This window comes from Panthera uncia, assembly GCF_023721935.1.
Source record: "Panthera uncia isolate 11264 chromosome A1 unlocalized genomic scaffold, Puncia_PCG_1.0 HiC_scaffold_17, whole genome shotgun sequence".
Classification (NCBI taxonomy): Eukaryota; Metazoa; Chordata; class Mammalia; order Carnivora; family Felidae; genus Panthera; species Panthera uncia.
Window position 1 is genome coordinate 87112058 of NW_026057577.1, and position 24045 is coordinate 87136102.

At 45.5% G+C, this 24045-nt stretch overlaps 1 protein-coding gene and 1 long non-coding RNA gene across 3 annotated transcripts in view; one reads left to right on the forward strand and one right to left on the reverse strand.

The window, feature by feature from the left end:
* LOC125934382 (uncharacterized) overlaps positions 1 to 24045 on the forward strand; it is a 365655-nt gene that overhangs the window by 184565 nt on the left and 157045 nt on the right. The window lies entirely within an intron of this gene.
* Positions 1 to 24045, reverse strand: part of MCC (MCC regulator of WNT signaling pathway) — a 267902-nt gene that overhangs the window by 74928 nt on the left and 168929 nt on the right. The window contains exon 4 of the mRNA XM_049647726.1: positions 15592 to 15734. Coding sequence (XP_049503683.1) covers positions 15592 to 15734 — 143 coding nt within the window. The remainder of the gene's footprint in view (positions 1 to 15591; positions 15735 to 24045) is intronic.

Genomic DNA, 24045 nt, shown 5'->3' on the forward strand with positions numbered 1-24045 from the left:
GGCCTGGTTTGGGAAGAAAAGTTAATTATAATTTAATGTGAGCTACAAATATTTTATAAGATAATTTTGTTGGGGAAAAAAAATCCCCTTAAAGCCAAACCCAAATAACCTGTTACTTTGGATTCTTTTCTTATTGCAAGACAGGTGTTGGCTCTAAGCACCCTCTCAGGGTACATTCTTCCCCTACAGCCAATCTGCCTCCTGCATGAAAGGAGCTCAACGTCTACAGTTTCTCTTCTCATTCCTCCACCCCCTTCCTCAGTACATGCACTACAACAGTCCATTGTTTTTGGTGTTTACCTCTGGAAGACTTCAAAACACTCAGTGGGCTTTATCAGAATATTTTGGCCAACCTCATTTGACTGCCCGGATCTCCAAGTTACCTCAATCTAGAGAGAAGACAGCCTGAGGCTTTCACACCAACCAATGGACCCAATTATTCACCCTCCTCTCCCACCCGTTCCTGCCCATCTCTGGAAGGGCATCACCATCCACTCAGTTACTCAGGTTAACTCTCTCAGGCAAGCTTCATTTCTTTTTGCTTCACGTCCAGAACCCAATCCATCTTGTGAGTGTAACCGCCAAAGCTTATCCCCAAAGTGAGTTCCTCTTACCATCTCCACAGATATCACCACAGTTCAAACTACCATGATTTCTCCACGGAACCACCTGAACAACCTCCAACCTCCGCTCCCCACACTGCAGCCAAAGTGAGCCTCTTAAGGACATAAGTCAGCTGTTATTCCCCTAGCCCAGACCACCTAACGGCTTCCTGCTGTCATTCAACGCAAGTCCAAACTCCTCACCAGAGTCTGTGAGACTCTGCATCATCAGGACTGATGATGTTCTCAACCCAGGCTGCACCATGGAATTTTCTGGAGAGCTTTTATAAATTACCAATGTCCAGGCCCCACCCCAGACCAATTAAATCACAGTCTCTGGAGGTGGGGCTTGGGTACTGGGAACATTTTTAAAGTTCTTCAGATCACACTCACGTGCAGCCAGCGTGAGAACCGCTGACGCTGTCCTTGCCTCATCTGTCCAAATTCCCTTCCCCCTCACTCCATTCATACTCCTGACCTTCTCTCCATCCCTGGAGCATGCCAATCTCCTGTCTGCTCCAGGACTTCCTTTTCCTCTGCCAAGACTGATTTCTACCCAGGTCTCCATTTACTCAGTTCTTAGTTCAAATGCCACCTCCTCATCAAGCCTCTTCCCTACCTAAAGCCTGGGGTTCCAGCTCCTCTCCCAGCTCAGTCCCTATCCTATTATCCTATCTCCTTCATGCCAATTACCACTATCTGATCTGACTTAGGTGTTTCTTATCTTATCTCTACTGAAAAGTGAAAAGAAGAAACTTTGATCTTCCTCACCAGTGTGGAAGAACAAGAATAGATCAACAAGAATAGATCACTATTCTTCAACAAGAATAGTGTAGGCGATCAAGAATTAGTTTTAAGTGGGCAAATATGAACCTCACATCATATATTTAAGAGACAGACAGACTACAAACACAGGCTGCCAGTAGCATCATGTTTTCTATCAACCTTACTCTTTTTGTCCTCATCACAGACCATGCCCTGAGCTGCTGACAACTGAGAGGCACTCCTCACTGTAGAAGGCTCTCTGGAGATGGAGTACAGGCGCCTACCACCAACTCAAGGCCAGGAGGTCCGGAGCATGCCAACAGAACTGTCTCTGGAGCACACTTCATTCTGAGTAATAAGCAGAGAAGTTTCTCCAAATCATCTTTTACCTCGAGGTGCAGGGCTCCTGCTCCACTGTGATGGAGTAACACACACTCCCAAGTGACTTGTATTATTTTTTTTTAACTTTTTTAAATGTTTACTTATTCTTTTTTAAAAAAATTAAAAAAATTTTTTTTCACGTTTATTTATTTTTGAGAGAAAGAGAGACAGAGCGTGAATAGGGGAGGGGCAGAGAGAGAGAGGGAGACACAGAATCCGAAGCAGGCTCCAGGCTCTGAGCGGTCAGCACAGAGCCTGACGCGGGGCTCGAACTCACAGACCGCAAGATCATGACCTGAGCCAAAGTCAGATGCTTAACCGACTGAGCCACCCAGGCGCCCCTAAATGTTTACTTATTTTTGAGAGAGAGAGACAGAGACACAGACAGAGACAGAGCATGAGTAGGAATGGGCAGAGAGGGAGAGAGACAGAATCTGAAGCAGGCTCCAGGCTCTGGGCCATAAGCACAGAGCCCAATGCGGGGCTTGAACTCAAGAGCCACGAGATCATGACCTGAGCCAAAGTCAGATGCTAAACTAACTGAGCCACCCAGGCACCCCTGCATGATTTGTATTATTAAGTGCTTAAAAGTAGGATGAGGAATAAAGACGCCGCTATTCAGCCATTCCATACGGATTTCTCTAGCACAGCTGCACTTGATACAGTGGTTGCAAGGTATCACACGTCTGCTGATGGTCTCTCATGGCAGGACCTGAGAGGTGGAACCAGGCTGTATGCCAATGATATTGGGTCATAGGGAATGGGAGGAGGGTATATAAATCTGGCCAGTGCGTCTTTCTTATTGCTTAACCAAACAGTTGCTGAGCCCCGCCTCAAGCTAGAAACAGGATACAAAAATGAACAGGAGACTCTTCTCAACCCTGAGAGGCTCACAGATGTACGAGAAAATGCCACGGTCCCTTCTCTCAGCATCTACCAGCATCGTGGGGAAAGTGACCATAGGGAACATGGTGCTAGTACAGGATGGAGAGTCAGGAGAGCTGAGGAGGGGATGTACTTTAACATACAGACTGAAAGCAGATGAGCGTCTTCTCTTCAAGCCAAAGAGAGCTATAAATGCTTTCTCTGGTCTTAGGAAGCCAAATGTGTAATGCACAGGTTGGAAGATGAACGCCACACACTCCTGCCTGTTATTCGCAGAGCTCTGCACTGTGGCTTTACACAAATCAGGGGACACTTGGCTGTCTGTTGCTATTGTTCGGTTTAGGAGGACAAGGTGGCTAGGTGGGCAGAAGCAGATATTCTCCACCCCCCCGCCCCCATAGGTGAGTGCCGCCCCATAGCACGAGTCACTCACTACCATTCATCTGAGCACTGGGGCTGTTCCATACAGGGTGGAGTGATCTTTCTGAGTCTGTGGTATATTCCTCTAGATACTGACTTGGAATAAACTCTCCATCTCTTCTCCTGGCCTACAGTACCCTGCGTAATCTGGCTCCTGCCACTGAGAGTCTCTACAAAAGGCGAGCGAGATGAAGGGACTGCTTGTTAAGTTAAGGGACCAGAGGAGCAGGATAAGACAGGGACCAAATATTCCAGACTGAACAAAAGGTGCCTCATTTACAAATCAAAGCCACAACAAGGTATCACCTCACACCCATCAGGTTGGCCACTATTTAAAACAGCCACCGGAGAAAAATCACATGTTGGCGAGGATGTGGAGAGAAAATTAGAATCCTTGTGCTCCGCTGGTGGGAATGTAAAAGGACGCAACCGCTGTGAAGAACAGTACGGCAGTTCCTCAAAAATTAAAACTAGAACTAGCCTATCATCCAGCAATCCCATGTCTCAATCCAGTTTCAAAAGAATTGAACACAGGGCTCAAACAGATCCTCATATGCCTATGTTCATAGCAACCTTATTCACAATGGTCAAAGGTGGACGCAACACAAGTGTCCGCTGACCAACGAACAGGTCAACAAAATGTGGCCTATACAAAACAGAACGTCATTCGGCCTTAGAGAGGAAGGAAACTTGGACACATGCTACAACACGGATGAGCCTCGAGAACATTATAGTAAGTGAAGTAAGCCAGTTAGGAAAGGGCAAGTGGACTCCTCCTATAAGAGGTACCTAGAGTAGAGGCCTAGAGTAGAGGCTGAAAGAAGCACAGAGGTGACGAGGGACTGGGGGGAATGGGGCAATACACACTTTCGGTTTGAGAGGATGACAAAGTCCCGGAAATGGGTGGTGGTGAGGGTTGCACAACTCTGAACATACTTATTGCCACTGAACTGCACGCTGGTCATGGGACGGCAGCATGAGGACCCCACTGAGGCAGACTCGCTATAGTACCTCAGGCTGTGCTGTGCCTTATGTCACAAGGTGATGGCTTGGTCCCTTGTCTAGAGGACAAAGAGGAAAGGCCCTTCATACTGAATACACATTCTGTTAATGGAGTTAATGGAGGTTATTTTTATCTTTCCAAAGAAGAATCTGAAGTAGCATGTAGCAAACACCACATGTAAGGGGGAAGGACAATAATCGGAACCAGGGAAAGGCTGAGGATGCAAATGGAGACTCACACAGCTGCTGGGGCGGACACTTCCACTTAGCCCTGAGCTTCCTGGCAGCCAGAGCAAAAATGAAACATGTCCTGTCAGAAAGGAGGAAGCATGCCAGTTTCACAAGAGAGACAATGTGTTCTTAGCAACAAATGCTAAAAGAATTTAGGTATAAGGGACTTCACATGTGCTGTAAAGCGATGTGACTGCCAGTCTCCTCAGACACACTTTTAAACACAGACGAATTTCATGATTTCTTACACTAACCTTCAATTAAAATTAAGCTGTGGGCCATTAAAGTACAATGTGAAGGGAATTCTGGGAAGGGGTAAGTTCACACAGTCTTGGCTTTGTGCCTTTTAGTTGTTTAATTTGCTGGAAAGATGAAACAGAGGACACAGATGAATAAATGGAATGAGCATCTCCCTTTGGCCAGAGGAGGCAACTAGCCACCTGCAGTCCAGGATGTGTTGTGTTTGGACAAGAAGGGGTTGGTATCTGGCACAGCCCTTCTGGTTTTTTTGAAAACAGTTTTGAATTAATTGTCAACATTTGAAAGTCATTAGAATTTATGGCTATTGTTGTAAAATCAGGTCTGGCAATACTGGGCCTGGCTCCTCACACGACAACCATCTGTGGAGTGGCCAGCAGCTGGCCACTTTGGACTCAGCACGGCCACGGTGCTCCTCTGCTTCCCTCACCGCCGCACACTGAACCCCACCTGCCACGCGCCCCCCCCCCCCAATCAGTCTGCAGCCCTGCCTCTGCTGTTAGTTCTAGATACAACTTTTCCCAGTTAGATTTTGGAGAGGAGCTGAAGACAAGAGAGCTCAGGTTCATCTTCCGATGAGAACCCAGAGGCTTAGGTTTTTACGTTGCTGTCTGAGGGAAGACCCAAGTACTGGGAGAATCGGGAAAGAGGGTAAGAGGGTGTTCGTGGCTATGAAAACTAACCCAGACCAGCATTCTTGCTTGGTTAAACACACACACTAGTTTTCTTCTTTCTTCCTCAGGATCAATGAAGCCTAGCCCTAGAGTTCCATACAAGAAACTATCCCAGAGTTAGTTCATTTTGCATCAGGTGTCAAAGGCTGCCTGTTCTCTGTTTTTTTGAACCCCCTGTAAAAGCCCTAACCCTGATAAAACATTAGACACTAGAAACACTTCCCCTGGTCCGCCCGATTCTGAGCTGTGCACCTTTGCCAGAATGGCTCTGCTCCAAAACACGGCTGCAGCTTCAAGAGCGCAAGCTCCTGGGGCTTCTGCTCCAGAGTTAATGGTCATCTGCCGGCTTTGTTTGGACGCTTCTCCCTCTCTTCTTCCTAGCAGCTGTTTTTCAGGCTTTGCCTCGAAATACCCTTTTTCTAGAAAGCCTTCCCTGATTACCCATGGTCTTAAAAAAAAAAAATTATTCCTTAAAATTTTTTTAAATTGTAGTGTAGTTGACACGCAACATTACATTAGTTTCAGGTGTAGAGCGTGGCAACTGGACAAGTCTATACACTACGCTGTGCTCACAAGTGTAGCTCACAAGTGTGGCCACACAGCACGATTATAATGCCACTGACTATATTCCCTGTGCTGTGCCTTTCATCCCTGTGACTCCTTCATTCCAAAAGTGGAAGCCTATATCTCCCACCCCCTTCATGCATTTTGCCCACCCCCTACCCACCTATAGTCTTGTATTTACTTCTTTCTTGGAGGCATCGCATTCTCTGTAATTACTTATTAACTGACATATCGACCCTACTAGGTCCAGCCCTGGGGACCAATGACTGTTTATTAGTCCTTGTGTTCCCAGATGCTCACAACAGCAGGCACGGAGCAGTGCTCGAACAAGACCACCTGAGCTGAATGTGTAAAAGAAATGAAAGACTTTTTTTGTAAATCAACTTTTACAAGCATCCAGTTTCTGTTAGTCGGTTCACTGGTAAAGAATCATCAAATCTAAGACCTATCACATGGCATACCACACCCTGTTAAAAAGGCAGAAAGCTTTCAATCGGGTGGATCCCTAAGGTGGATGTGTCCACTCAAGTTACAGATGCTAGGCACAGTGAATTTGAGCAAGTCTTAGAGAGAGAAGCATCGGAAGGCCTGCTGTGAACAGTCCAAAGGCCTTACCTGTGTGGTGCAGCAGCCCAGGGCACAATCATAACCCCCATGGCCTTCCAAGGGCCAGCACACATCCCCCCCACTGCTGTTTCGCCTGGGCATACATTGTGCCTTGTAAGGCAAGTCAAGTGGAGCAAAGGGCTACAGATTCTTTCAGCACTGACCTAGACGTTCCACTAACAGGCCAGACGTGAATTCCTAAGGATGTAACAGTTCGGCTGCTGTCGTGGCTCTAAGGCTGAAACCAGGAGGGCTGTGGCTTTCCTTTGTAAGCAGTCCCCTTCACACAGCATGCAGCAAGGAATAAGCAAAACCAGAACAAAGCAAGACAGAAAAGGAAGAAACAGAAGACAACAGAAGGGTCCGCAAGAAAGGAGTAAGACGGTATCCATAAAGGTTGCACACTGCGTAATGTGCACAGGGCCTGTGTCTCCTGAAGACAGGAAGACTCAGAAGAACAGTGTTGTGATAGCTTAAAAGCCCCTCAAGATTGCCATTAACGGACAAACTGATGATCATGAACTTCCTGTGGCAACACAGTAGTAGTGAAGGCACATCATCACCCATGTATATTCTTGCAAAAACTGCTAACCTCAAATCTAACACTAAAAAAACTAATCAGACCATCTAGATTGAGGGACTCTACTAAGACGCTACTAACCTGGCCTCTTCAAAAAGGTCAATGTCATGAAAGACAAGAAAGGTGGGGGACCTGTTCTAGATTAAAGGAGCATAAAGAGACATGGTAACTAAATATCATGTGTGAGCTTTGACTGGATCCTGGATTAAACAAAAGCAACAAAAGACATTAATGGTACATTTGGGAAAATTTGAATATGGACTATATATATCGTTCCATCTGGGTTAAAATTCTCGGGTATGATAAAAGTGCTATGGTTAAAAAAGAGAAGTTCCCCGTTCTTAAGAGGTTTGTGCTGATATATTTAGGGTGAGGCATGAAATGAGTTGCACGATGTCTGCAACTTACTTTCAAAGAGCTCAGAAAAAAAATTCATGCATGTGCGCAAAAATCAAATAACAAAAATTGCATAACATTAACAGCTAGTGAATACAGGCAATGGGTTTATAGGGGTTCATTTTACTGTTTATGTAAGTTTGAAGTTTTTCAAAATAAAAAGTTGAGGGGGAAATAAATACTTGAGCATTCAAGGCCAGAAGGTATGACAGAGCATGGACACACTGAGTCTAGATTTAATGTAGGGACCCCTGTGATGTTCGATTTCTCCGTGCAGCTACGAGAACCAGAATGCTTTCTGGAAAGTGTCACTGCCACACCCAAATTATCCCCCAAGACCACGGACATGAGTCAGGGTGGGTCCTAACTTCGCTGGAAGGGATGTGTTTCTTTTCCCAAAAGAAACCAAGTTATACTTTCAGGACTTTTTTTTTTTTTTATGTTTACTTTTGAGAGAGAGAGACAGAGACAGAGCATGAGCAGAGGAGGAGCAGAGAGAGGGAGATACAAAAGCAGGCTCCAGGCTCCGAGCTGTCAGCACAGAGCCCGACACGAGGCTCGAACCCATGAACCGTGAGATTATGACCTGAGCCAAAGTCGGATGCCCAACCTACCGAGCCACCCAGGCGCCCCTGTACTTTCAGGACTTCTATTTCAGCCCAAACGTACCAGCCTGAATTTGTTTTCATTTTTGCTAATGTCACTTTGCAGTTTTAACACGCTTTGTTTCTCTGCAACATCACCTCTGATCACTCTCTCCCCAAGCTCACTAACCTCTCGTCCAAATGGTCCTTCCTCAGTGCCTGGATCTTCCATTTCAGCTCAAGGGCCTTTTTCAGACAGGCCCGTCTCAAGCCTCGAGAGCCAGGAGTGGCAGTGCGGAGCAGGCTGTCAGTACCAGTCCCAGACCCCGGGGCTCTCACTGTGGCAGGGATGGGAAAATTTCCAAAGCTTCCAGGAGAAGGGAGGAGATGTGCCTCTGACATCCAAATATGGTTGACACAATCCTTTCTCCCAGGAACAATGGCCACAGTGCTGGTCCGAGTTATAGTAACACAGATGAGGGTCCCGTACTTTATTCCCATTACAGATTAAAGCAGACTTTCACAGGCTGGTCTTGGAAGCGAACACTCCTTTATAATGCTGGTTTTAAGGAAAAACATGTCATGCGTTTCCAACAACCAAAAAAACAATTTCACCTGAAGAGACACAGCCCGTTTAAAAAATTGAGACAACTTATATTATAAAAGGAGTTCCTGAATCCCAACATTTATGGAAACTCGCTTCGAATGAATGTGGTAGAGTCTTTTCGAAAAGTGTCTTTTCGGGGGCTAAAAAACTATTTGAAACATTTCCCTCAAATTGTACTCAAGTCACATAAACTGAAGTAGAGCAGTGACCCTGCCTGCTTTCAAGCTTGATTCCTGTAAGGAAAGTTCCAGAATGATTTCAGATGCACTCCTCAGTCACTCTGCCCTGTTGACATTCGCAGACAGGTCTTATTTGACCAGGCTCGGATCCCATGGAGAAAGCACACAGCCACCTCAAAGAATCCCCAAGTGAGTCAATGTTCAGAACTTCAAAGTCTCCTCTAGGCTTGGTCGTCAGGGATGACCAACACTGTGCACGGCTTAGGGGAAATGTAGCTGCCCAGTTAAAGTGAGGAGAAGGAAAAACAAAAAGGCAACAAAAGGCTTAGCCTATTCCATCAACTACTCAAGATGCTATTTTCAGTCCCATCTAACCTTTCCAACCTGTGGCCTGGTTCCTCAAAGCTCCATAATCAGGTTATAAGTGATTTGACTGTCAAACATTTTTTGCTGCAGGATCCATTCTAGTCACCCTCATTGCTAATAACATGCAAATTTTCTCCAGACAGGCTCCCTTGCCTTTGTCAACACTTCTCTCCAACCCTACAGAAATCGTTTTTGGAGGAGGCAGGGCTGCCTTTCCCTGCCCCGACCCCCCTTTCTCCTCACTGGGAGTGGCTGCTTGACACTTTGGAACATTTTTCCTGAAGCCATTAAGCCTCATCGGCCATTAAGCCGGGAAAATCTGGCTTTAACGTTAAACATATTTCATAGTCACAGCTGTGCCAAAGAGCCAGGTTTCATGTGTGAATTCTTCCTTGGTTGTCCTCCAAAAACTACACATAAGGAGGAAATCTCTATCTAAATGATCCCACCAGCAAACAAGGTATCATATGCTTCCTTTCATCCCTAAGGGTAGAATAGTTGGGCATTGCTAGATCCCAGAAAAGAAGAATTTCTCACCTAAAACAGAAGAGATCTCAAAATAAGGAGCAGAACCCAACGCAGGCTGTGCAAAGGTCCACTGGATCAAGGATTTTGTTTTACAAACAATTGCTCCAGATGAGCTCTGCTGTTCCATTAGCAGAGCTGGGAGAGCAGCCTGCTGGAGAGTGTGCCACACACGCACGAACATGCACACACATCTGTGTTCTGCTCTATGGCAAGAGCCAGAATCGTTTGGCCTAAAAGTGTTGTTTCTAAGATGGAGGTCTGCAAAATCTCTATTAACAACAAACACTCTGCTACGAAGCCAGGTGCTGTGATCACACAGCTGCTCCCTAAATTCCCCCATCAGCACTAGAGACCTCAAAGGATCGCAGTTAAGTGCACACTAACCGTAGGCACGTTTCACGATTTAGGCAGAGGCACGTAAGAGCAAAGCCATCTACAGAAACACGGGTGCCAACAACAGTAACAACTGCTTAGCTGTGTGGCCTTGGACAAATGACTCACCCCCTCTGAACTCTGTTAGCCCAATTTTACAGATGAGGAGATTTACAGGGCCTCCTTTCAAGGCTGAAGATTAAACATGAAGATGCATGTAAATGCTCAACACAAAGTGAGCAAAACACGTTATCTGTTCTAGCCAGCCTCTCCCTAACTAGAGCTCTTTGCCAAATTGAGGGAATAAAATTCCCAAGCTGTAATTCCTACCTTGTCTTTGTCTACTTAATTACCTTTATTTTCCAAACAACTGTGTGACCAGGTTTGAACAGAGGTAAAGCAATTTATTTTAAGATGCCGTGTGACACTGCTGGGATCTGTCTCCTTCACAGGACTGGTTAGGTGTGTCGAAGCACTTTCTAAATTGCTGGTTTACTCCTTCAGGGCCCGAGGACACCACCTAGGAGCCAGCTCACTGACTGGGCAGCCTGGCTCTGATGGGTGGGGTCTGAAAACAAGAAAAGTGCTTCTGATGAAGGGAGCAGATTGGACTTAACTCCTGCTATCTTGAATGAAGACTGGTGAATATACTGCAGCAAACTCTGCCTATAAAATCCGGCTCAAGAAAACCTCTGGGTTGCTAATGCAGGTTTGCAAATATAGCAACCATAATGAAATGGCTGCTTTTTAATGATTTCCTATAACGGTGTTTATATATGGAAGCTTTTTCCCCTCTTGAAGCCATTTAATTGGAAAATGGCAAAGGAGTAAGAAGAGGCAGCCGTCCAGTTCCGATGAACGCACACAGGGGCGGCACTCTGCAGAAGCCCTGATGCGCTCCTCCTCCTTGATGTCCCTGTGCCTGCCCTCCTCAGGGACCCGGCGGGTGCCAGCCCTCTGCCTCCTAGGCTCTCCCCCTGCCTCCTGCTCTTTACCTGCATCGCTCCTGCCTGTCCCCCGAGTTCTGCTAGATGTGACCTCTGGGATGTATTTTCCGATGCTCTTGCCCAAGGGTGTTGCTAGGAGCCCCTGTCCACCTCCTCTTGTGGCCCTTACCTCAGTGCTGGTCATTCCCTGTTTCCTTGCATGCATCCTCTGGAGAGCCGTGAGCTCCAAGATGGCATTCCCTAACACTTAGTACTGGGGGCCTCCTCTGTGTGGGCACTGTTATACTGGCACACAGGACAGCGGAAGTCCCTGCCCTCGTGGTGCCTGCATTCTAGATTCTAGTGTGAGGGACTGGTAACCACTGGTAATGCACAATGAAATAAATGCACATACAGTGTGTCACCAGGAAGCACTAAGTGTTGTGAGGAGAAACGAAGCCAGAAAAGGAGGACAGCACCTGGCAGTGAGGGTGAGGGAAGGCCACAGTGCTCCACCAGGGCCCTCTGACTGGGGCTGGCCAGCAGCCATGCGCAGGAAGCCGAGGGTTGGCTCTGGGAAGGAGCACTCCAGGCAGAAGGAGCAGGGAGACAAGATGAGCTGGTCAGGCATGAGGGGCAGCAAGGAGGCCAGTGTGGCCACAGCTGGGGGAAAACGAGGGATGGTTAGGGAGGGGACCGCCTGAGGTAGGAGATGCTCAGCTCTGTGGGGGCCTATTGTCAATGGTCAGGAATCGGGATGTTACTCTGGGTATGAGAGAACAAAGTGTGAGAGTACAGAGATCTGAGGGCAGATCCTGTGACTCATATCCCCCTTGCACAGCACCCAGTGAGTTATTCAACAGATGAATAAGGGCCGCCTGTGTGGGCAGAGAACACATACAGGCATTGCATCGACAGGGTCCTTTCCACCAGGAGCTCAGTCCCATCAGCAAAGGTACGATCCCTGGCTATAACAAACATATTTGTAATGAGGAATAGGATGGAAAGAAAGGATTTGAGATTAATGATTTGGAAAAACGAAGCCAGCTCATAGCGCAGACAGGCAGATACTGGTTCCTGGGCAGACAGCCTGAGCTATTGAATGCTCCATCAGGAGCCCCGAGAAGCCCCACCAGAAAGATGCCCGGTCCACTCAGGCAGGTTTATCCTCCCACTCCCCCACTTTGCTTAAGCAACATTGTTGGAGTATTGGGCACTGATTTAATTTCATTAAACACTTTCAGAGACATGAATGGAGGGATCAGTATAGGCACATCTCTTTGCTTGAATGGGAACATCTTGGCCGTCAGCACCTGTCCCACTCCCAAGGCTGGAAGACAGAGTCCAGAAGCCTGGGACCACAAAGGTTTGAGACCCCGATGCTGATAGAGCAGCACGTGGGACTTGAGCCCACAGCTGGGATGGTCCCAGGAGATTGTGTGTGTTCTAACTTAAGGCCTGGGATATGGGTTCAGGTGAATTTAGAGAGGCAGTTTCAGCCTGAAGCCAAGAGCTTGAGGACCTAGAAGGTGTCTCCACTCCTCACTCCTTTTCTGTTGAGGTCACATCGGTTTCAGTTTACAGCTCTCAGTGACTTTGCTGGCATTAGGAGCAATCCGTCCTGCTGACCTCTTCCTTCCTTTTTGAGTTCTCTCTGCCCCACTGGCTTCCTAAACATGGCTCTCCTCGTTTCCTTCCTACACCTTTGGCTGGCCGACTGCTTGGTGGACTCACCGACTGCTTTACTTGTTCATTCCAGCAAGTATCTCTGGACACACACCATGTACCAGGCCTGGTGGTGGGCTCTGGAACTCTATTAGTAGATTAAATATACTTCTGCCCAGTGGAGTTTAGTGGGAGAGTCAGTCAAGCAAAGAACTAGAAATATATCATTTAAAATTTCAATTCGAAGGGCACCTGGGTGGTTCGATCGGCTAAGCATCTGCCTTCGGCTCAGCTCGTCATCTCACCGTCTAGGAGTTCAAGCCCCACATGAGGCTCTGTGCTGACAGCTCAGAGCCTGGAGCCTGCTTCGGATTCTGTGTCTCCCTCTCTCTCTCTGCCCCTCCCCTGCTCACGCTCTGTTTCTCTCTCTCTCAAAAATAAACAAACATAAAAAAAACTTTTTTTTTTTTTTTTTAATTTCAATTCAATAGAAGGAGACAAGTGGGGCAGCGAAGAGTCAACTCAGGAACTTGCACAGACTGGTGCTCATGAGATGCTTTCAGAGGAGATGCATTTAAACTGAGACTAAAATGATGAGAGGCATGCCCCTGACAGGAGCTCTATAGAGTCTCCTCTTCAGCTGGCGGCCCCCAAAGCCCAGGCTCCCGTTCTCTGTACTCCTCGCTCTATGCATGGCCTCCCACTGCTTCAGCAACTATCTGCAATAACCCAGTGTCTCCTAACTGCTTTCCTTCAGCCTAGACCTCTCCTCTTGGCTTCTTATGTATACCTGCTGCCTTCTGAAGCATCTACACCCACAGACTTCGAGACAGACACCTCAGACTTATGCCCACACAAAACATATGACCTCCACCCTACACTCCCATCCCCTCAAGTAAAAGAAAACCAAACAACACTCGAAGCAAAACCACCTGGCTCTTTTTCCTGTGCTCCCGTGTTGGCGACTGGCAGCATCATCTGTCCATTGTACAATCCAGACACTTAGAGAACATCTCCATACACACACTTTCTCCTTTCACCCTCTGTTTCTATTCCTTCAGCAGATCTTGCCAGTTTTATACCTTTCTGGATCTCAACTACCACCACCCTGATCCTAGAGATAATTGTGCCCATTGAGACATTAGCAATGGTTTCCTAGCTGGCCTCCCCGATTCATACTTTTTGTTTTTTTAACGTTTATTTATTATTAAGAGACAGAGAGACACAGAGTGTGAACAGGGGAGGGGGCAGACAGAGGGGGAGACATAGAATCGGAAGCAGGCTCCAGGCTCTGAGCTGTCAGCACAGAGCCCGATGTGGGGCTCGAACTCACAAACTGTGAGATCATGACCTGAGCCGAAGTTGGTTTCCCAACCAACTAAGCCACCCAGGCGCCCCACTTTTTTTTTAATGTTTATTTATTTTTGAGTGAGAGAGTGAGAGAGCACACAGTTATGCAAGCGCATGTGGGGGAAGGGGTGGGGGGTGGCGGGGACAGAGGATACAAAGCAGGCTCTGCACTGACAGCCCGTGAGATCATGACCTGAGCTGAAGTCAGACACTTAACCCACTGAGCCACCCAGGGCCCATTCATTCTTGATCCACCAATTCTCTTACTACAGAATGATTGATTCAAAATGCAAACCTGATCATCTCATCCCCTTCCCACACTACTAAAACCTTTCAGTGGTTTCTTGTGCATCCTTGAATATAGGTCAACCTTCCTCACATGGTCTATAATATCTTGCATGCTATGGCCCCTACCTATCTCTCCAGCCTCCGTCTCACACCTCTGGGCCCTCCATACATGATGAGCTTTTTTCATCTCCTTGAATGCATCCACTTCCCCCACCCTCCCCTGAATGCATCTCTTCATTTACTTGGTTAATTTCTACTTACCCTCCAGCTCTCAGCTCAAATGTCACTTCCTAGAGGAAGCTACTCTAGAATCTTAAACTGAATCAAATTCCTTTGCTAAACTCTCATGGTACTGTGTTCCTAAATTTTATAATGAATATAAATGTGTACTATTAAAGTCTCTCCCCAGTGAAATTTTAGGTTCCAAGAAAGTTACACTATATTTACACCTCCTTCTCCTTTTTCCTCCACCTCCCCCCTATATGTGACCATTTCCTAAGATATGGTGCTCCTCCTCCTTCTGACCCCACACGCTTTGGACCAGAGAGATCACCTTACCTTGTAACTTCAAAGGCTTTATCCTCAACCCCAATCTCTCCAAAGATCCAGTTAAGCATCTCCAAGCAGACCAGTGGTTTTGCAACATTTTGTGGGTTGACTACAGCCCACAGCTGAAACGTTTCATTTGGCAACTTACTACATACATACACACACTCAACAAATAAGTCTCATGAAGCAGCGTTGTCATTCTATTTTTTTCCTATATGATTTCACTTTAAAAGTATTTTTCATATAATCTCAAGATCCACTATCAGGTCACGACCTGCAGTTTAAAATACCAGGTATTCCCAGATGGGCATTTCTCTACAACCTCAAACATAACATATCTATTTCCCAACTCATTTCTCAACCAAACTTCCTGACTAAGAAATATGAGCATGTCCTTAGTCACTTAGGATCAACATGTTGGAGTTATTTCAGATTCCTTCTTACCCAACAGTTGCTAAAAACGATTGGTTCTTCCACTATAATGTGTTGCCACCCATTCCATCCTTCCCATCCCTGCCATCATGGTTCAGATTTTACTCGAACTTGGAACACTACAATAGCCTTTTCCCTACTTCCAGATTTTTCAAATAGAGGTGACATATGTTTGAATCACAAACATCAGGGCAGAAAGCTAATTCAGCTCTTCAGTTCCAATAAAGGAGCATGTAAGGGACTTTCAAATGGATATGCCTTCATCTACTCACCAAACTCCTTGACTAATTAAATTTTAATTCAGGCTGCCTCATATTTCTAAAATTCCCATTACAATCCAGAAATCAAACTCTGGTTTCATGCAATGGCAGGCAGACTCACCCATGTCAGCGGTGACCATGGTGGACTGGTTTTCAGGGATGGAGACAGAGGTCTGGTCTTGGTCCATGCTTCGAGAGTCTTCGTTGACCTCATGCTGACTCTGGCTGAGTTCTGATCGCAGTTCTGAGTACTCATCTTCCTCCCTGAGAAAAAAGGAGAGTCAGCTACCACTGACAGAGATAGAAGACAAATTCTTAGAGAACATGGCTTTGAAGGGCAGGAAAGAAATTCAGAGAGAAACAGATCTTCCCCACCCTATCCCCTCAGCCATATGAACGAGGACTCTTTTCAGGCCAGATAAATGGTTAGTCACATCCACAGTCAGTATGTGAAACTGAAAGGTTGCTTCTGTGTCCACACACACACACACACACACACACGCACACACTGAACAAGATTCATCTAACAGCCCACTAGAAACTTTTTTCCTTTAAAGATTTCCTGAAGAAATTAGATTTCTTCACCTCCTCAAATTCTGAGGTAAAAAAGAACCCAAGATCCGAAGCAGTGTTAGTCTGAGTATGGAGGCTACAGTGGGCAAAATAAGCAGGAGTCTGGTGCACAGGAGTGTCACATCCCATCAGCTGGAGAGTCCCACTGGTGGGCTTTCTTCCTTGGAAGGGGATGTAAAAAGGTGTTGGGGCTGGAGCTACCAGAAAACCAGTACCTCACCTGTGCAGATCAAACTGGAGGCTTTGAGAGGTACGTCTAATAAATACCACGCTTACTTTCCCCAAAGTAAGTCAGTGGCATTAGGGGATGGGAAAAGGTGGGGAGACGAGAAAAATGGACACAGTGAGTGAGTGCACCCCTCTCGGTAGTCTGTTTCCACCAGTTAGCACTTGTAACAGGAAGACAACATTGAAATGCTGCCACACACACACACACCCACCCCTTCTCAGCCCTTCACAGTCCCTCAGTCTTTGGTTCCTGAATTAGCTATGAGCAAGCGAAGGAAACTTAAAATTGTACCAAGTCTTTCAAAGCACATGCATGCCTCTTCCTCACGTCACCACCATCACTACACATACAATGGACACAGACGTGGAGAGCACAACATTAACTCCCTCTGAGGCATCTACTTTGCAAGTAGATGAGAAGGGCCAGAAGAGAAAAGAAGAGAAAGCCAGAAGAGCCAGAAGAGAAAACTGTCAGGGGATTTACTAGGAGGGTGGAAAGCCCATAGGTGTCTATGAAGAAAGCCAAGAAGAGAAGTCCCCTTGGCTTGGCATTCACTTAAAGTAGTTGACACCAGGAGGGCAGAAAATCTTACGGTCTTGGGTTTGGGGTGGACCAAGATGGTGATGGGTGACCACTGGAATTTGCAGAAGAGGCAACTGCCATTTTAAGCTGGGGAGACACATCTATAAATTAAAGAATGTGAAGAACACTCCAGAGTTCTTAGTTCACTTCAGAAATCAGTATCCTCACAGGGAAGGAATTCAGCTGAGCCCCTGCTTTATAAGGTGTTTTTAATAAAAGCCATCCTGAAATCTGGGGAGACTTTGAATAGATATTAAGCCCCCAGACATGCAAAATATGAATTAGAACGGGAGTAGTGAAGGCAAAAAATATAGGTTAACGTTCTATGAATAAGTTAATTATTAGCCACCTGCAAAGCTAACAATAATTAGGTTTAGGAATGAAAACAATTAAAAAGTACCTTAAGAGTAGCCTTTTTGGTCCAGAGGGTAATTGTGTCCTGATATATCAGTTCTCCTTTCAGTCAGCACTTAGAAATCTGATTTTAGTTAACGGGAGGTTTTGTGTGTGATGAATAAATTACCTTTGTTGCATGGCCAATGTAATCAGCTTCAGCTTGGCTGAGACTCTTTTACAGCCAAGAAAGCCAGATAAATGCTGCTGTATCTCTGGTATAAATGGCATTTGCAAAATCATTAATAGCCACCTTAAACACTTCTGGCTTGGCAGGTTCTAAAACATACAGTGGCTGCCAAATCTCCTGCTTTGTAAGGAATTACTTCTAGGGATTATTACGATGAACTTTTATACAGCAGTGAAGAGGGAAGGGGTAGGAAAAGGAGGCTGTTGATTGCAGGGGCCATTCCTTACCGAGGTCAGAGCACACTCTGAAGGAGAATCACACCATACTAGAAATCTTATCTTAGGCAGAAGACTTTCAGGGTCATGAAATGCAAAGCAAGGATCCTTGGTCAATGTATCTGAGCACCAAAATAAGGACAGGAAAGCAAAGACCAGATGGATGCTGTCTTCCAGGAGTCAAATGTGTTCACAACAAATTCTAACCTAAGAAGGATGCTGTGTGTGGGCACAGGAGGGGCGTCTGGCACTGCAGGTGAGTAGTGACCAGGGAAGACTCCTGGCTTTCTTCACAGACACCTACGGGTTTTCCAACCTCACCGTTTGTTTTGAATGTGAATGACGATGGGAACGGAGAGGAACAAGTGACCAGTACAGCTGAGACCACATGGGGTGCAGGATAGCAACATGAGGCTGGAGGGACACTCAGGCTGCATGTTGAGTGGGCAATTTTGATCAGAAGGAGAACTTACTGTACTGAAGGAGGCAAATCATCAGGGTTAGATGGTAGAAATAAAAATAAAATGAGTGAAGTCCAGGAACTCGGACTTCACAGCACAGCACAGAAGTGTGTGCTGCTGAGCTGTCACATGGAAACAGAACAAGCAGGAGGGAAGTGTGGAAGGTCTAGGTTCTCGACCCCAAAGGGAGGGGCTGAGCTGAGCACACAAAATCTCTGGGTAAGATTCCTCCTTATGGTAATCGTGTTGAGCACTATAGTACAAACCAGCATGTGCAAACAAAGTAAATAGCAATTAGAGGCAGAAAGCAACCTTGTGAGATCAGACCAGGTTTTGTACCACGAAGAATGAGATATAAAAATGGTTACACAGAATCTAAATATTAAAGTTGGTGCAACCTTGCTATTTCTCCCACTGACTTTGGTTAAAGAATTCATAGAGCTGCATATTCTTATCATCTCCTGAACATCATGACTGGGATCATTCTTGAAAAGAGGCTGGAATCTGGGACTGAGAAAGAACAAAAGCCAATTCGCTCAGGGCCTTTTGTAAGCTGATAGTCAATCTGTGATTGCAGAATATGTAGAAGACTCATGCTTGAGATCTTCTCTCTACTGTGTTATTCGGGGGCACGGTTCACCCAGAGCAATAGAGCGAGAAATCAGAAACACTCCACTGGTGCCAGCAGTTTTACAAAAGCAAGAATATGAGGTGTGTTTTCAAGGCTGCTCGGTGCGACAGGAGTCTCCTGGCTGGTAAAGATGTCTAGTTAACAACACAGCATCAGTGCCTCAAAGTGACTTCATTGTTTGCTTCTTTCTGTTATGTATACAGTTGCTCTTGGCAAACGATGACTTATTTTGGGGGGGGTGGGGGAGGAAGAGAACCTCCCCAAAGAACACCAGCTGCCAATGATGCTGGTGAAAAGGAAGAAAACATGAAAAGATCCAAGAAGTGACCATTTTAAGCCCCCAAAAAACCCCAAAACCAAAAACAAACAAAAAAAACCCAGAAGCTTTGATAAACTAATAACTGTTGATAATTAGACACTACTGTGGTAGTTTCGCAATTATGGAATTACAAAGTTCTCAGGTGTCTCTCTTTGGAACATCAAGAATCATCTCAGAATTCTAAATGTACCTTGTTTCATTTCATTCACTTAGAAGCATTTGTGAAGTGCTTCCAAATTGCTCTTAGAGTAGCAATGATTAGTGCTTGCTACTAGCTTAAACGACAAAAGAAAAACGCTCCCAAGGAGGCAGGCATTAGATTGTCCCCACCACCTGTGCAACTAAGCAGTGGCAGAAAAGTCCCAGACTGGCAGAGATCTTAGGGCTCATCAAAGCTGGGATCAATACCTTTATTTTACGAACAAGGCAGTTGAAGCTTCAAGAGGCTTAAGCAGTTTACCCAAGATTCTACAACTAGTGAGCAGTACAGCGTCACTCCTAAATTTAGGACCAGTGAAACAACAATCAAATATGGTGACCTATAGAAAAGATTTTGTTGTTGTTGACGATGATTTTTAAAGATTCCTTCCCATTATTGGCTAGGGATGAAATGATCCCTTTTCGGAAAAGGGAACGGTCAATGAAAGTGTAATTCTTATCCTGCTTTCCAGACCTTAAGCTGAAGTACTATGGAATTAGTAGCATTTGATATAAATATTATTTCATTAGCAACCCCCATGCCTTTTTATTTTGGCATGCACATTCATGCCTTGTCACTGGATTGATTTGTGAATAAGACGTGGATGGACATCTGCCTGCCTTGACACCTGTCAGTCAACTATGTCCAGCTACCCTGGCCTACCTGACCTGGTGGGGGGTTTTGCTGAACTACATTCTTCCTTATAAGTAAAGGCAGACTTGCCTTGAAATGCCATCATTCTTTTAAAGAACAAAGATTTTTTTAGATACAAGGAGGAAATGTATCCCTTTCAGCTCTCTTAGAAGATCTAAAGCAGGAAATCAGTGATGAGCCCTGATTCTTCCTGCAATTCCATCTCTCCCTATTTTTCCATCTAGCACAAAGCAAGATCAGTCTCATCTATGAATCTTTTGGTGAGTAATTGGGCAAATGGAAAGGTCAGGCTCATGGAGCAGGCATGAGATTTTAGAGACTAGATTATGTTAGAGTAGATGGAGACTTTGGATATTATCTTTGTTGGCAAATGAAGAGCATTTTGCAGACAAAGAGGCAGAAGAGTGAAGTGGGAGGGAGTTAACACAGATAGGCAGGGTCAGCTTTTTAGGGCTGCAGCCCTTCAAGGTGAAAGGTGGGGAGAGAGAGCCCAGGGTAAGAGCCAAGGCTGAGGGTCAATCTTAGGGACAGAAGAAATGATCTAGGGTCCTAGGAGTTCAAGAAGAACACACCAGGAAGGAGAGAAGATTTAGGGGCACAGGCTGCAGAAAAGGACCAGAAACAAGAAAAGGTCACTGGAGTTTTCAGTTAAGAAGTCACTGGTAGTTTTCAAAGAAGTATCGTAGCCTAGGCTACTGTATAAAATACTGTGGACTAGCTTAAACAATAGAACCTTATTTTCTCTTAGTTCTATACTTTGGTTTGAACTCCAAACAAAATCAAGGTGCCCACAGAGTCAGTTTCTGGTAAGGGCTTTCTTCCTGGCTTACAGATGGCTGCCTTGTCACTGTGTCCTTACACGGCAGGGAGAGAGCGTACCTGTGAGCAAGCCCTCTGGTGTCTCTTCTTATAAGGGCACTCACTACTCGCACCATGTGGTCCCCATCCTCCTGACCTCAACTAAACAGAATTATCTCCCCAAGGCCCCAACTCCAAATGCTATAACATTGAGGGGCAGGGCTTCGCCATATGAATTTGGAAACATAATTCAGTCCCTAGCAAAGGAAACTTCAGCAAACTGTTGCACTCAGAAGCCAGACAGCCGTGGGCTAACAAGCAACAGGAAATGGAAGCGGAAAACATGACTGATCATGAGAGCCGGCAGTGAAAGGGTGATGTTATGAGAGTAGCTTTTGGGCAAAGAAAATGATCTCCTCAGGAAACAAGAGTTCATGTTTAATTTGCTTAGAACCCACCCACCCCTCCATTCCAAAGTGAGCTACTGATGTATTTTTCCATTTTCCCCATCCCATTATATAACCTCTCCAAGTCAGATGAGCATTTAAAAAAGCCATTCATAACATACAGTTAAGTGAAAAAGCATAGATTACAAAACATTGTGTGTGCTATGATCCAATTTATTTAAAATATTCATGAATAAAATTTTTTAGAAGGCCATATATACAAAATGTTCAGTGTTTATTCCTAGGAGATGGGATTTAGGATGCATTAGGCAGGGTTCAGTTAGGAACATAAACTACAGTGGATGTTTCAAGTAGAAGAAATTTAATTTAGGCAGTTCCATGCTTGCATAACGGTTAGAAGAACCAGAAAAGTGTGGGTGGAGGCCACCAGGAGCTGTCACATTTGCCATCACAGTTGTGGACCCCCCCCAAAGTCAGGTAACTACCTCTGCCTTCACACCTGCCCACAGCCCCAGGCTCTGGCCAGTCAGTGCAGGACCTCATGCCCACCAAAGCTTATATGTCAGCTGCTGCCATCCTGGCCTGAGTAATAATGGCTCCCACCTCCTTTTCCAAATCCACGTGAAGGCACCTCACTGGCAGATAGAACCCAAACTGTATCCAGATCGCAGCTATTAAGGCAATCTGGGAAGTAGTCCCAAGTGTCCAGCCTCTTTGATTCCCGGGAGAGTAGAGAAGAGGAGTGGGAATGGTACCAGGTGCTAGATAACATGTCACAGGCCACATTCCGTGGCTACTTGACAACCACACACATGGCTGAAATTTCCAAACTGACATTTCCAATTGCAACAGCAATGACCCCAACCTTCTCTAACTATCTCTCATTCAAATGTAAATGAAGTCACCTTCTCACCAAAATGGGAGACCAAAGTCCCAGCAGTTATTGTATCCATTGTCAGGTAACCACTTCTCTTCTAGTTCAGGGGCAAATCCACCTAGATACCATCTAACCTAACCATCAGACAAGTTTCATCACCAATACCAGCTCGCCCGATGTAATAGGAGAGAATAAGAAGGTAAAAAAAGGAAATTGGATACATGCATAAACAAGCAAGAAAATATGCACAGCCTTGAATCTTTTTTGCAACTGACCATGAGGCTACAGTTGATGTTTCTAACTTCCTTCTTCCACTAGGAAATCCCTATTTCCTTTGTGTTTGGCCAGCATCTTAGTTGGTTAGAATTCTTTACCTAGTGAAATAATTATAAATCTTTATTCCTGGGGGACCTAAGTGTATATACCTGGCACCCTCTACCTGGGATCAGATTGCTGTAGAGTCTCCAAGCTTTATCAGACAAGGAGGAGAAGTGCTTCTGCAGAAGGGGAAACTCAGTGGAGTTTGTAGGCTCTAGGAATTGTGATTCATTGAAATCTACCCCAATGTTTCCATTCAAATTCTCACCATTTCATCTTTTCCTATCAATGCTTAATCTTTACCTAAAAGATCTGATGTGGCTGTGAATTCAACTTACACTGGAATTCAGCCACCTGCAGTGTCTGATTCTTGGCTACCTTAGCCCTGTGGCTATAGGAGATGGGAGAGTGTCTTATAGGATAGTCACAGAAGGTCCCAGTTCTGACTGTGACCTGACATAAAAGTTTAAAACTATGAGATTATCATTTTTCTTACTTAAGCAATTTAGCTTATGGATAGCTTATGTACAGATATATCATAGCTTACATAAACTATTCCCATATTATTTTTCAGCATTTCCAATACATTTTTAAATTTTTTTTAACATTTATTTATTTTTGAGAGACAGAGAGAGACAGAGCATGAGCGGGGGAGGGGCAGAGACAGAGGAGACACAGAATCCAAAGCAGGCTCCAGGCTCTGAGCAGAGAGCCTGACACGGAACTCGAACTCACGAACCGTGAGATCATGACCTGAGCCAAAGTCGGATGCTTAACCGACTGAGCCACCCAGGCGTCCCTCCAATAAATTTCTAACTCAGGCCCAACTAAAGGGACAAGAAAGTCTGGAAGGTACTAGTATTGTACCTGACTAGTATGACAATCAATTCTCTAGACCCTGGATATGCTAGGGCATCTGGAGTTCCTTGTAGGTGTGTGCCTCCTTACCACTCCCACCCCTGCCCATCTTGGTCTAGCACAGCATCTCAGCACCTGAGGGCAAACCCATTTCTGGCAGTGCTGAGGGCAGGAGACAAGCCTTAGCCATGGAAGTGAGAGGACAGGAAGAGCCTTGTCTTACTGGCCCACAGTCTGCAGGGAGACCCCCGAAAGGCGGGGGATAGCTCATTTACATAATGAAAACTGGCAGAATTTAATGTGACATCTGCACAGATGCAATCTCCCTTTAAATAAAAGGCACCAATAAATGTTTATGGTCAAGAAGCTCACTGTATTTTAACATGAAGCCATTTGGCCATTATATTCAATTTAAACATCCTGAAATTGAGTTTTCCAGGTGATGTGTGATGCTTTTTTTCACAACTCACTGAGCCCATTTTCCCTCACCTTCTCAAGGGTTTAAAAGTGCAACATGTTTTAATGGAAATTACAAATTTACCAATGTACTCTGCCAGCCTCCTGTAAGTCGGCTCTAATCATTTCTTTGGTCTGAAAATTCTTCTCTGCTCATGCGTTTCTAACCTACAATCACTCTGAAGACCAGGATACAATTTAAAAGACTTGAGGTTCTGGGGCGCCTGGGTGGCGCAGTCGGTTAAGCGTCCGACTTCAGCCAGGTCACGATCTCGCGGTCTGTGAGTTCGAGCCCCGCGTCGGGCTCTGGGCTGATGGCTTGGAGCCTGGAGCCTGTTTCCGATTCTGTGTCTCCCTCTCTCTCTGCCCCTCCCCCGTTCATGCTGTCTCTCTCTGTCCCAAAAATAAATAAAAA